This window comes from Chlorocebus sabaeus, chromosome 12 (assembly GCF_047675955.1).
Source record: "Chlorocebus sabaeus isolate Y175 chromosome 12, mChlSab1.0.hap1, whole genome shotgun sequence".
NCBI classification, from domain to species: Eukaryota; Metazoa; Chordata; class Mammalia; order Primates; family Cercopithecidae; genus Chlorocebus; species Chlorocebus sabaeus.
The window spans coordinates 14,440,303-14,454,878 of record NC_132915.1 but is presented as its reverse complement, the minus strand read 5'-3'; the positions used below and the strand labels follow the sequence as shown (position 1 = coordinate 14,454,878).

At 41.0% G+C, this 14,576-nt stretch overlaps 1 protein-coding gene across 2 annotated transcripts in view; it reads right to left on the bottom strand.

Moving 5' to 3' along the window:
- Nucleotides 1-14,576, bottom strand: part of FRMD3 (FERM domain containing 3) — a 292,877-nt gene that overhangs the window by 52,932 nt on the left and 225,369 nt on the right. For both annotated transcript variants that reach the window (XM_073021498.1, XM_007969584.3), the window contains exons 7-10: nucleotides 8,090-8,177; nucleotides 6,409-6,497; nucleotides 5,004-5,067; nucleotides 4,059-4,147 (exon numbers count right to left, since the gene is read on the bottom strand). In XM_073021498.1, coding sequence (XP_072877599.1) covers nucleotides 4,059-4,147; nucleotides 5,004-5,067; nucleotides 6,409-6,497; nucleotides 8,090-8,177 — 330 coding nt within the window. The remainder of the gene's footprint in view (nucleotides 1-4,058; nucleotides 4,148-5,003; nucleotides 5,068-6,408; nucleotides 6,498-8,089; nucleotides 8,178-14,576) is intronic.

The window sequence follows — 14,576 nt, the reverse complement described above, 5'->3', positions numbered from 1 at the left end:
CTGCTATAAATAACAGAGTCAAGATTTGGAACCAAGCCCACTGACTTCCAAAGCTCACACTCGTTACGCTATGCCCCAGTGGTGCAAGCAAATGCACCCAGGTCAGTCCCAGGCCCATTCATTCTACGGGTGAGGAGGCTGAGGCCAGACAGCAATAAAGTGACCTGGCCAAGGTCCCACAGCTGGGCCAGAACAAGTGATACTTCCCCTCCTTCCTCAGGAACAAGGATGATTATGGGATAATGGAGGAACAAAATGTTCAGGCAAATCTCAGATCGCTATAAACATTCAGGTTTAGAAGTCGAATAAGAGGAGGGTAGCTTGGTTAACTATAGCCAAAGTTCCAATGCAAAGACTGGTCAACTGTATACAATTTGTCACTTGTGCCCACAGCTAAACCCTTCAAGTCTTCCGAAGCATCCACAAGTGACTGGAAGGGACTTCTCCAACATGCCAAGTTGACCTACCTAGTTCATGATAAAATTATCAGAATACCTTCCTTACTAGCTGCCAGCTAATCTGCTTCCCCAAAATGTGTAAAACACATTCCCCAGATTGCTGGGTTTTCCTCTCCCTTTCTCCTCTCAATTTTGTTTTTGCCTTTATTTAACTCTGTCTCCCAACTGACTTCCTTGCATATGACAACGTGCGTGAAATAGCAAATGAATGTCTCCAAGTTATTCTTTGATATGGACCCGGCGATTTCACTAAAGTATCTTCAAGGCTGTGCCAAAGTCCTTCCAAGCAAAACTTGCTGTGTGGCTCTAAAGGAACGCCTGTCTGCTGGGTGTTCTCCTGTATCACCCCCTCCCATAGGCCTGTCTGCACGTAAAGAACGATCAACCACACCTATTGCACCTCTGTTGCCTCTTTTGCACCGATCAAGCCCTCTGTGTCTGGCCCCAAGACCTCCTGGTCCCTGATCACCTCTTTTTCTACCTCATCTATCTTCTGCTCCAACCTTGTAGCCACTCATGTCTTGCAAAATGCATCCTCCACGTTCCTGCCGTGGTACCCCACCAGAGCTGGGATGGCCTTCCCCCACCTAAAAGGGTCTTCTACCTCCTAGCTCCCCTGGCGGCAAGACTCACCCTCTCCTCTGGATTCCTCTCCAGCCTTTTTTGTTGTTGTTCACTTCCCTCTTGGTCTCTTACATGAAATAACAATCTCCTGAGGACAGGAGCCATGCCTTACCAATCTGAGCTAGTAAACATGTTTTCAGTGCCTGAGATCTTCAGGAAAGAAAAAGACAAGCAGAACCTCGTTCCTGCCCTCAGAGAGTTCAAATCGATTACAGAACTGACATGCTGGTATGTAAAAATCTACAATCCAATAGAAATCTTGGAGAAAGGAACCAGGGAGAGTAACTCCTCAGGGAGTATATAGCTTCCTTTTGGCATTGATGAAAATATTTGGAAATAGATAGAAATGATGGTTGGACAACATTTTAAACATACTCTGCCACTGAATTGTACACTTTAAAATAATTAATTTTATGTTACGTGACTTTAACCTAAATAAAAATAATGAATACAGGTTAAAAAAATAGAGATCAGATCCAGTACAGATATATAGTACAGATATATAAAATTCTGTAATAAAATTATGTTATGACAGATCTTGTTTTTGCCAAGTTTCTTCACTCCATTTATTAATTCCCTCATATGCAAGAAAATATTCACTGAAAATAACTAACTGAACATCTCTAAGTTATCCTTTGACAGGAAACAGACGGTTTCATTCAAGAAAGAACAGAAGAGTTCCAAAAGCTTAGGCACTGAAAACCATGTGTCAGGCCCTCTAAAAACTAAATATAGGGTTACGCTATGATCCAGCAGTTCCATTCTAGGTATATGCCCAAGAGAACTGTCCACGCAAAAACTTGTATCCAATGCTCATAGCAGCATTACTCATAGTAGCTAAAAAGAGGGAACAACCCCAGTGAGCATCAACTGATGAATGGATAAACCAAATGTGGTCTATCGAAACAATGCAGTATCATTCAATCATAAAAAGGAATGAAGTACTGAGACATGCTATAACATGGGTGAACTTTGGAGACATTCTGTGACACAGGCACAAAAGGCCACATCGTTTATGATTCCACTTATACACAATGTTTATAATAGGTAAATCCATAAAAACAGAAATTAGATTAGTGGTTGCCAGGGGCTGGGTGGAGGAGGAAATGGGAAATGACTGCTAATTGGCATAAGGTTTATTTTGTGAAGGATAAAAATATTCTGGAATTAGATAGTGATAATGGCTATATCACTTTGCAAATTACACTAAAAACCACAAAACTGTATACTTTAAAAGGGTAAATTTTATGGTATGTAAATTAGATTTCCATTTTAAAAATATTTTTTTAAAAACAAAATAAAAAACCACTAAGGCTCCAACTAAAGACTGAGAATGTCAAACCGTCTGTGTTTCCCTCTCTGAACTCTCATGTGGGTGAAAGCTTCTAGACATGCAGATTTTCCAAAGGCCAAATGATCTCCTTCCTTATCAGTCCCCAAACATGCAGGAGGCACACAAAGACCTTGAGGCGGTGGTGGTCACAGGAAGGTCCACTGGTACACATCACCTTGTCCAGTCATTCCTAGTACAGCATTTTGTGCATCATCTCACCCAGTGGTGTTCAAATTATGCTCCTGGGTTTTCCCAGGGCTGATGGGTTTCCTGGGATATGGGGATGTCAGTGCTAAACCTAGGAAAGGCATAGGTAACCTGGACAACTGGTCACCCCAGCTCCTGAAGAGCAATGAACAACGGACAAAGAGTCTGCAATCTCCAATCCCAACCAAGGCCCCATCGACCACCGCAACTTCTCTTTTCATCTCCTTTACATGCTGGGCTTTTCCTACACTTCAGATTAAGCAAAAGTATTCTGTGGCTGAAACTTGTTTCAAAATCATTATCCAAGCCATCATTCTCCTGATGGTTCTCATCAGCCAAAGCCCAGAGATATCATTTTCAGGGAGATGACTCTAATCAGTAAGACAGAATCTCACTGTAAGGGGCAGGGAGACTGATCAAAGTCTCCCAGTCATCCAGGGAGACCCCTGGATGAGGTCCAGGGCTGTACAGTGCTGATGGCCTGAGCAGGGCTGGAATAGGTTCTTAGTTGCATCCACTACCACTGCTTTTCCAGTCAGCAAGTGTCTCTCAGAGGAGAAGGTGTAACTCCATGGACAGACCTCAGTTTGAACTTCTTTTGAAACCCAAGAGCTTTACAGATGGTTTCTGAAGTCTTGTCCAGCACCTACTTTCTATGATCCTAGGCTCTGACAGCATTCCACCCATAAACCTTCGGCTCTGTTTTCAATACACTGAAGCCTTCTTACTATGAACACAGGTGACTCTCTGCCAGAGGTCTCTGTTTCTGGCTGTGAAAGCACGTCCAACCCATACTCAGAGTAAGCCAGAAATATCAGAGAGTATTAATTCTGGCCCCCAAAGCAGCCTTCAACCAAAATAAATGGGGAATTTGTAGATATAACAGCCCCACCTCTTTGCCCATCAGCAGGAGAACTGTGAGGCATATGACACCATGTCCCAGAGTTCCTAAGAAGATCTGAGCCATTGTCCATGGTAGTGATCTGCTCAATAATGCATCTTATGTTGCTTCCCCATCTCACCCCCCTCCCGCCACTCCCCTACTGGTATGTCCATTGATTACATCCCAAATAAGCTACTTGCACCAAACTCTATCTCAAGGTCTGCTTTGTGGGGGTGGGGGGAGGAGGGCAACCAAAAATTGATCCTGTGACACATTTTGTGGAAATAGTTATTTGAAATGTACACACACACACGCACACACAGTGGCCCACAGCCATTCCATAAGAAACATCCAACACAGAGCTCAGGACTTGGTCAGGCCAACAAGCCGACAATCACTGGGAGTCACCCTGAACAATGCACGAAATTTTAATTTACTTAAATATAATTTTAAAAACTGTATTAAAAGAAATAAATATGCAGCCATTTGCAAAATATAAAGAATTCCATGGGTGATTTTAAAAGCTGTAATTAAGTGAATAAAAGCCACTTACTTATAAAAGGCCTGGTTTTCCACTCCACACTTCCAAAGATGTTTGCAGGCAGCTGGTGTTGAAGTATGGAATGCCAACATGGCTTTTTTCTAATTAAAAAATAACAAAACAAGAAAAGGCATGTAAAACACCACTTACACTTTCCATGGTTTTTTTTTTTTTTTTTTTTCAGGTGTTTACCTCTTTGTATTCTGTCTCCTATCACACAGACTTGAAGTAACTTAACATATTGCTGTGTTCTTTACAGTGTCGTTAACATGGTATTTACCCCTCCCTCACCCTTTGCAGATATCACTAATGTATTTAGGACCTGTTTCTGATCAAAATCAGCCTCACAGTGCTTCTCAACACTCCAGGCATCATTTACCTCTCTGTCACACTGGAATTAGCCTAAAAACATATTTGCCTAACTAGTACTTGGGTTGATAACTAATGACAAGAAAACTTGCAAATTTCTAGAGCTAGCTCTGAGGCTTAATATTTTGTTAATGGTCTCCCCACAAATGCATTCTCTGGTGAACCCACAACCTATATCTAGTAACTCCCTTGTTTTAAGACTCTCTGGATGAATAGGCTCTGTTTATAACACTCCAATGAGCACTGGTTGTTGATATTTAGCTTTGTAACTATTCTTTATTTGTTTCATATGTCTGTATCTTGGCAAAAAGAGGTAGGGAGAGGGTCCATCTTTTATTTCCAAAGTCTATCCCAGTCTGTTTTGTACACAGGGGTGTACAATCAGCATTGCTCACTGACTTTATTGCTCAATGTACAAACCCAGTACTCATTTGTTTGCCTCTAAAATATTTTCAGCATAAGCTTTCATTATCATCAAACACTTCAAAGTCATGGTCTTTGTTGACTACAATACTAATGGCATATTTTATTCCTGAATCTCTCTCATGCACACACAATAACAGGCAGTTAAAAAAAGCAGTATCTGACCTCCTTCTGGGTGCCAATCACATAAAATGTCTTCCCTTCAAACTTCAATTTGCAGACATCTGGCCTAAGAAAAGAAAATCTCTGGGTAAGAAGAAAAAAAGTGGCAGCTAACCAAGGTACCTGGGTTTCCCATAGGAATCTGACTGACTCAAAAATGCCAGGCAGACTGCAGTGAAACAAGATATTATCTTATCATTGGTGAAGGTCTAATGGGCAGCGAAAAGCCCTGAGTAAATTATACGGCGATTCTCTTCCCGAGAGAGGATCCACACACAGCTCAGAATTATTTATTCTATTATTTACAATCAGGCTGCATCTTTCTTCCAAGAAGTTCTAGTGTTCGTTAACATTAATGACCAGAACAATATTAATTGCCCAGCCCACTTAGCAAGGTGGGAAGAACGTGCTGATTTCAGATTCAGTTCATGAAATGACGTGGATTCACAGTATCTGAGTTTCTCCTCCCTCTGCATCCATTTCCAAGAAGCAAATCCACTGCGCTGCAAAATGTTCACTCCTGTTTTCCCTGTTTACAAAAGAACTGTGTTCTTATGTATTGGAGTTCCCATTCTTTTCAGCAAAGACTGGTTTAAATAGAAACATGTGACCCAATTCTGTCCAATTAGATATACAGGAGGTCTCCCACAGGGCTTCTGAAAAATTATCCTTGTTTGAAAAGGAGACACATGGAAGGGGCTGCTCTCCTCCAGGCTCTGGGCGTTGCCGTGGGGAGATGTGCAGGCCAGTCGCACGCATGCCCATCTCGGGAGCGGGAGCCTCAGGACCAATGAGCCTGCCCAAGGACGGCAGAGAAAAAAAAAAAAAGAGACCTAAATCCTTCCCAGCATTTAAGTTAACAGGCATTTAAGTTAACAGACTGTGGAACTGCTCCACGTTTGCTTTGTGGGCTGATTAGTCCTCTTATTTGTAAGCCATCATGAGTAGACATTCCTGCTACCTTTTGCCAAAAGTATCTTCATGGATACACTGGATCACAAAGGGTAAGTTTGCACCCAGGATTCAACAGAGGAGGAGAGTGGAAAGAAATGAGTTGGGGAGAGTGGATCCTGAGTTGTTCATGGGAACTCAAACATTTACCCTGCCCTGACCCATCCATGTGCCCCCCTTAGCCACAGCAGTAGAAGCTACTGGTGAGGAAATACTGGATACCTTCTCTTTGAAGGCAGAGCCCCTGAGCCCACGCCTCCTAAGTTGACTCCTCAGCTTGGCATTTCCAAGTCCCCACCAAAGGCAACCTAGATGTTATATCGCTTTATGATGAAGCTCCAAGGCAAGGAAATGAATACCAGGCATTTTACCTGATACTTGCCCAAGAAGCCAAGGAGGGAACAGAGGAATCAAGATTAAGAAAAATGGAAAGTCAGTTTTCCAAAGAGGCACTCACCATTTTATCAAATGGATTCTCTTATTTCCCTGGAATACCACAAAGCCTGCAGCTGTGAATCCTAAAAATGTTGTTGTGCCTGTTGAATCCTGGGAAAAAGATAGAAAAATCTGTTTAGATTGAGGAAAATAAAATAAATGATAACCAATATACTCATTCCTCCTCACCCTAGGTTGAGACTAATTGCTATGATTATAGCGATAAACTAAGTTTCTGAGATGGAACTTCTAAGAGCAAGCTGTTCAAAGTCTGGGTGAAGTCCAGCAATATGTAGCTTTTCCCTTTGAGGAGTGGACCTTCTGCCCTCTAGGAACCTCCTGGAAAAATATAAATTAGTCCCAAATCACTATGTCTACCTCCAAGTGTCTTCTGGGGCTGCCTGTGTTCCAGGTCTGCTTTGTAATGTGAGCAAACTGTTCCTGGTTGCCATTAGCACTCTAACGTGATGAAACCAAAGCCCTGAGCATCGAATTTTCTGGAAATTTCAGTATAAAAATATCTCCAGAAAAGCTTACTGTGCTTCCAGCCTAGACCAGGAAAACTAAGCATCTCGTAGATAAGTGAAGGCAAAGGAATAACAACACAAAGATCAAGCCAGTCTCCAAGAAATTAAAATAGAGTTCAAATTTCTGCGTAAAAGTCAATTCACTAAAATGAATAAACTGATTAATACCATTCTAGGAAAGAGCTGCTGGTAAATATTCCAACACATTTGTGTAGGCAGAACAAGAGGATGTAAATGCCAGTATGGACAAGTAACCCTGACTCTCCGCCTTGGCTGCACATTGGAAACACCTGGGGAGCCTGGTCTCCATCCCCGGCAGATCCTGACATAATTGGTGTGGAATGTGTTCTGGCCAGCAGGGGCTCATGAAGCTCTCCAGGTGCTTCTAATGAGCAGCCCAAGCTGAGACCTATAGGACTAATGCTTTACCAAATATCAGGCAGTCCAATCTGGGTAAAGAAATATGCCACTAAAACTCCAGAACTTATCTTTAAGAGCCTAACTGATAAAATGCTTAGTTTAGGATTAGGACTAGTGTCTGGCTGATGCATAGTCTAATATATGGAAAGAAGAACATTGCTTCAGTGAAACATTTATGGAAAATGTCTCCTTGGGAACTTGATTAAAAAGGCAGATTCCCCAGTTGTACCCCCAGAATTCTGATTTAGTTGCTCTGGGGGGAGGCCCAGGAGATTCTGATGTAAGTAGTCTGTGTTTCATCCTTGAGAGAAATACTATCAAATATAAATAAAGGAAAAAATAAAAACAAGTGTTCCTAATGCCAAAACGCAACTTGAAATCTTTCTTTTTTTTCCTTCCACTTTCCCATTTTTAAAGACTGCATTCTTGCTGTCAATGGCCTTGAAAGTAAATGTGTCAGGAGCCTGAAACTCCTCAGGGGCCAAACCAGCTATTTGATGAGTGAATCCATGGACATTAATTTAGGAAAATGTGGCTACCACATAGCAATCAATGAACAATTGGAAGACTCCGACGGAGAAAATCAGCTGCCAAAACAGGTAACAGCAGCCCACTGTTGTCCCTTCCAATGAGGGACTGTGGGCCAGGCTGTGGGAAAGATTTAACAAGGCTCTGCCAGGCCTGTGCACAGATAAACTCTCTCTTTTATTTTGCAAAACAACCATTATATGGTGACCTGCTGTGAGGGGCAGTTACCTTGCACGGGTGAGGATCCACCCCGTAGGTTTCCAAAGTGTGAGCTTTCAGGAGCAAGTTAAATTCAGCAACTGGTGGGCTCTGCCCCCTAAAATCACACAGGAAAAGTTAAGGAAGTTAAAATGGAAAAGAATAGAAACATGGAATCCCTTTATTCAGTAAAGTATGGCGGTCTAAGCTAAATAAGAAGAAAAACCCTTACATAAATAGGAATCAGTAAGACTGATCATTATTTCTCACCACAAGTAGTCCTTTGCTAAGGAAGCCGAGCTTGTGTTCTCTAGCTAATTGTTCCATAACAAACCCACACACACTCTGAGCACTCCAGTGACCCGCACAGTTAATCAAGGTTATCGAGTTACCAATAAGTAGGCCCTTGCAAATTCAATCTTAATACGAAATAAAACTCATCATCTGTTCTTTCTGATAATTAAAAACATTATCCAGGGTAAATGGCATGCCTTCAAGCTCAGGGAAAACAAAATGCACAATCCTGTTACCCCATCAACAAGCCTAAACAGAGCCATCAGGGCCAAAAGAATTGTCAACCATCCCACAGAGAGCTCTGGATTTCAAAGGAAATCTCAACCACTAGTCCTAGCACTGTCCTGCAAAGTAGTAAACAAAGTCTTGGCCTCAGGGAGAAAAGGCCTACAAATATAGATGACCGTGAAGCCCTTTCAGGGCTAGCATCTAAACAAAGATTATGCAACATTTCAAAGACCCCACTTTGACTAATATTAATATTCCACATGTATTTTAGAGAATCTCAATCGCTCCCCAAGGATAATTATGTCATTCTAGCAACCAAGCAGAGTTTGCTAAAGAAAACAACAGGAATTCATTTTATTTTCAAAATGTAAAATTATATTACAATATTAAATCTATCTCTACTTAATTTCATTTCCAGAGATGGATTCCCACCCCTACCCCCTCAAGATAGCGAAGAGTCATCATGCCTCTAAATGAAAACAGTATCCCATCTACTTTCTTCCTAGAGCCCTTCACAATCTCTTTACCTTTAGTGCACTGGAGTTACACTGGTGTCTGAAATCACTGTGGTATGTCTAGGGAGCATCTTTATTTATTCATCATGAGCAGCACAGTGTAGATCCTTTTAATCCAACAACGCATATCTTTCTTTGACTATTTCATTCTTTTCTTCCCTTCTCCACTTCCTCCACCACTCTCTCTACCACTCTCTCTCTCTTATCTGCTTTAAGAGGCCCTAATAAATGGGTCTTGAAACTCCTAGGTCTATCTTCCATGTCTTTTAATCTTTGTTTCATTCTTTATATCTCTGTCTTTTGGTACTATGCTCTGAATTATTTCTTAATTCAAACATCCAGCCTGCTAATTTATTCTTCAGCTGTGCACATTCTACTGCTTCTCTCATTGATTTTTTTTTAAACATATCAATGAAATATTTCATTTCCAATGCATATATCTATGTGCATCTTGAAACAGCAGTCTGTTCTCAGCTTACGATCATGAATTCCTCTTATCCCTCTGAGGGTACCACTCATTTCTATTAAGGTTCAATCTTGTGGGCTGCATTAATGCTGCTTTCTTGGTGAAGGTCATTTTGTATGCTGACTCAGAGTCTCTAATTCATGGAGCTGATGTTTCCTTAAGTGTCTGGCGATTCCTGTTGGAATAGCAGGAATTTGCTATTATAATTTTTTATAATATTTGATGTATTTGATGTATCAGCCTCCAGAGGTATTTGATGTATTTGATGTATCAGCCTCCAGAAGTTGAGGGAAGAGTGGGATGTGCCATGTGGAAGAGCATGTGATATGATTTGGATTTGTGTCCCCACCCAAATCTCACGTCGAATTGTAATCCCCAATGTTGGAGAAGGGGCCTGGTGGGAGGTGATTGGATCACGGGGGCAGATTTCTCCCTTGCTGTTCTCGGGATAGTGAGTCCTTACAAGATCTGGTTGTTTACCAGTGTGTCTGGTTGTTTACAAGTGTGTAGCACCTCCCCCTGCTCTCTCTTCCTCAGGCTCCAGCCACATAAGACGTGCCTCCTTCCTCTTTGCCTTCCGCCATGTTTGTAAGTTTCCTGAGGCCTCTTCAGTCACGCTTCCTGTTCAGCCTGTGGTACTGTGAGCCAATTAAACTTCTTAATTGCCCAGTCTTAGGTAGTCCTTTATAGCAAAGCAAGAACAACTAATGCAGCATGTATCAGTAACTTGATTTGGGGCCAAAGCTTCTAGTTCTAGGCACACACACAGGGTACCTTCCCCTTAAGCCTGCTGCTGCCCGTGACTCAGCACAAAGCAACCAGAGGGAGGGGTCAAAGTTGTCCACTTGCTTCAAATGTAGTTGCCCACTCACTGTGTTGGCTGTTGTGTGTATTCCTGGAAGCACCCAGAACCAGTGCTATTCTATGTCTGTGTTTGGCCTGGATCCCTTCTGTTTCCTGTCTTCCAGAGATATTGCAGGATTTCTGATCCAACAATGATATTTTCTTCTATTCCTTTTCTAATGCTTTTCCTGTTATCCATAAGGACTCAGTGAAGGAAGGGAAGATTGCCATATATGCCACCTTTTTCCTTTTTCTCTTTTTTTTTTTTTTTTTTTGAGACAGAGTCTCACTCTGTTGCCCAGGTTGGAGTGCAGTGGCATGATCTCGGCTCACTGCAACCTCTGCCTCCTGGGTTCAAATGATTCTCCTGCCTCAGCCTCCCAAGTAGCTGGGATTACTGACACCCACCACCACTCCTGGTTAATTTTTGTTTTTAGGAGAGATGGGGTTTTGCCATGTTGGCCAGGCTGGTCTTGAAGTCCTGACCTCAAGCAATCCACCTGCTTCAGCCTCCCAGAGTGCTGGGATTACAGGCATGAGCCCCCTCACCCAGCCACCGTTTTCTTTTAATAGAAAAGATCATTTGTAAAGCCATCTACAGAGTACTTCTGAGGGATTAAGTCAAATTTGTGCTTTAGAAAAATAAAGTCTAAAGCTTTTCAAGATTTCCTTATTCATTCTAGTGTTCTGAAATTTCACTGTGATATATGTACATAGAGAATATCTTTATGTATTCATCCCAGTCAGTACTTGTGGGCCCTTTCGATCCAGCAATTACTATCTCGGGCCATTTCTTTGATTCTTTTCTTTTCAAGACATAGTCATTATAATTTTTTTCCTTTTGATAAAGTAACAATGGACTCAGGAAAATTAACAACTATATTGACAGGGATGGGAAAAGAGATTTCTGGAAGGTTTTCTTCATCCATATGGCATTTCTCTCTCCATCTCTCTCTTAAGTTTTTGAAGTAATATCTTACTCTCCACCAACAGATAAACCATACAGAAAATTATTGAAGTCAGGCTGGGTGCAGTGGCTCATGCCTGTTATCCCAACACTTTGGGAGGCTAAGGTGGGAGGATCACTTGAGTCCAGAAGTTCAAAACAAGCCTGGCAATGTAGCAAGGTCTCTTCTAAAAAAATTAATTAGCCAGATATGGTGGTGCACTATGATTATGCCACTGTCCTTCAGCCTGGGTGGCAGAGCGAGAAAGATCCTGCCTTAATAGAAAATAAAAAATAAAAATAAAAATAAAAAAATTATTGAATTCACATATTATTGAGCTCTCTTTCTCTCATGCATACACACACACACACACACACACACACAAACACACACTCATTTGTATACTCATCTCACCTTCCCAATTAGGGACAAAGAAGTTAAAATACCCAGCATGTCACTAAGCAACAACCCACTCTTCTGGCCCTCAATGCAGAACTTCGCCCTAATGACCCAGACCAAGACCAAAGTGAACCAGGACCAGAGCCAAAGCAGCCCTGTGCCTCCCATAGCCTTGGGCAATCAGCTTTGCTCCAGGGTGATCCTCCCAGTTTACTTGAAAGGCCCTCATTCTCCCACCCACTAATAAGTACTCCTCTGATCTACAGAGCTAGCCATTCTCATTATTCATTGAACTGTCACCACCTTTTTAAAAGCTACATGTTGTCCATTCATAAAATTCAAGTTTGTTTTTAAAGCATACCCTATTCAGTATAGGAACAAGATAATTGTGGAAGGTTATCATTTGGATGTTCACTTTGAAAAGTGAATAATTTTTCCTTGCCTAGGTGGTCTCTTTCTGACCACTTACCTGTCCTTCCTAAATCTGATGAGCATCTAATTTCCAATCACAGCCAATCCCAGATGGCAGCAGGGTACCAGTGCCACACAGCCCCTGAGGACAAACCCTTAAACTCAAGGACCTCTGTTCATCAGGAGATACCAGCCAGGGAGGAAAAAGGCAAGCTACAGTATGGGAAAAGCTGTCAGCAACACGTACAACCAAAGAAGGACACCTATCTGGAATATTTTTAAAACTCCTGTAAATCAATAAAGAGCAACAAAACGTGTTTCAAAACCAGTAACCACGCCCCCAACCTCACACAATAGGCAAAAGACTTAATAGGCACTTACCAAATAGGACATCTAACTAGCCAATAACTACATGAAAATGTGCTTAGCTTCTTATGATCAAGAAAATGTAAATTATTTTATTTTATATTTAATGTCTATTTTCTATATATTTAGGAGGCACAAGTGATTTCCTATGTTCATATATTGCATAGTGGTAAAAGCTGGGCTTTTAATGCAACCATCACCCAAATAGTGAACATTGTACCCAATACGTAATTTTTCAACCCTCACCTCCTCCCACCATCCCATATCTTGTAGTTTCCAATGTCTATTACTCTCCTCTATATGCCCATGTGTATTCACTGTTTAGTTCCTACTTACAAGCGAGAACATGCAGTATTTGCCTCTTCTGTTTCTGAGTTATTTCATTAAGAATAATAGCCTCTGGTTCTATCCATGTTACTGCAAAAGACATGATTTCATTCTTTTTATGGATCAATAATATTCCATGCTATATATATTATATATAATGTGTGTGTATATATAATATATATAGCATGGAATACTATTATATATTATATGAGTATATATATAATGTGGAATAATATTGTATATATAATATATAAATGTGATATATATACACACACACACACACACACACCACATTTTCCTTGTCCAGTTCTCCATTGATAGACACTTAGCTGATTCCATATATTTGCCATTGTGAATACTGCTGTAATAAACATATGAGTGCTGGTATCTTTTTGATATGATGATTTCTTTTCCTTTGGGTAGATACATATACACAAAGGGAAAATAGTGAGATTGCTGGATCAAATAGTAGTTCTATTTTTAGTTCTTTGAGAAATCTCCACACTGTTCCCCCCAAAAATTGTTTTAATTTACATTCCTACCAACATGTTATAAGTGTTTTCTTTTCTCTGCATCCTTGAAAACATCTGTTGTTTTTTGACTTTTTAATAATAGCCTTTCTGACTGGTGTAAGGTGGTCTCTCTTTGTGGTTTTAATTTGCACTTCTCTGATGTTTAGTGATGTTGAGCATTTTTTGGTCACTCGGATGTCTTCTTTTGAAAAACGGCTTTTCATGTCCTTTGCTTGTTTTTTAAGGGGGGTTGTTTTTTCTTGTTGAGCTGTTTAAGTTCCATGTAAATTCCAGATATTAGCCCTTTGTCAGACTCTTAGTTTGCAAGTATTTTTTCCCATTCTGTAGGTTGTCTGTTTACTCTGTTATTTCTTTTGCTGTGCAGAAGCTTTTTAGTTTAATTATGTCCCATTTGCCCATTTTTGTTTTGTTGCATTTTAGTTTAATTAAGTCCTATGTGCCTGTTTTTGTTTTGTTACATTTTAGTTAGAGGAATTGGTTACAAATTATTTGGCCAATGTCCAGAAGAGTTTTTCCTAGGTTTTCTTCTAGGATTTTTATAGTTCAAGGTCTTATGTTTAGGTCTTTAATCCATCTTAATTTTTGTTTATGGAGAGATGTATAGGTCCACTTTCACTTTTCTGCATGAAACTATCAAATTTCCCAGGACTATTTATTTATTTTTTTATTTAGATGGAGTCTTGCTCTGTCACCCAGGCTGGAGTGCAGTGGCATGATCTTGGCTCACTGCAACTTCCGCCTCCCAGGTTCAAGGGATTCTCCTGCCTCAGCCTCCTGAGTAGCTGGTGGGATTACAGGCACATGCCACCAGGTCCAGCTAATTTTTGTACTTTTAGTAGAGATGGGGTTTCACCATGTTGGTCATGCTGGTCTTGAACTCCTGACCTCAAGTGACCATGTGTTGTGGGAGCAACCCAGTGGGAGATGATTGAATCATGGGGGCGGGTCTTTCCCTTGCTGTTCTCGTGATAGTGAATGGGTTGCACGAGATCTGATGGTTTTAAAAACGAGAGTTTCTCTGCACAAGCTCTCTTTGCCTGCTGCCATCCATGTAAGATGTGACTTGCTCCTCCTTGCCTTCCACCATAATTATGAGCTCTCCCAAGCAATGTAGAACTGTAAGTCCAATAAACTTCTTTCTTTTATAAATTTCCCAGTCTTGGATGTGTGTTTATCAGCAGCATGAAA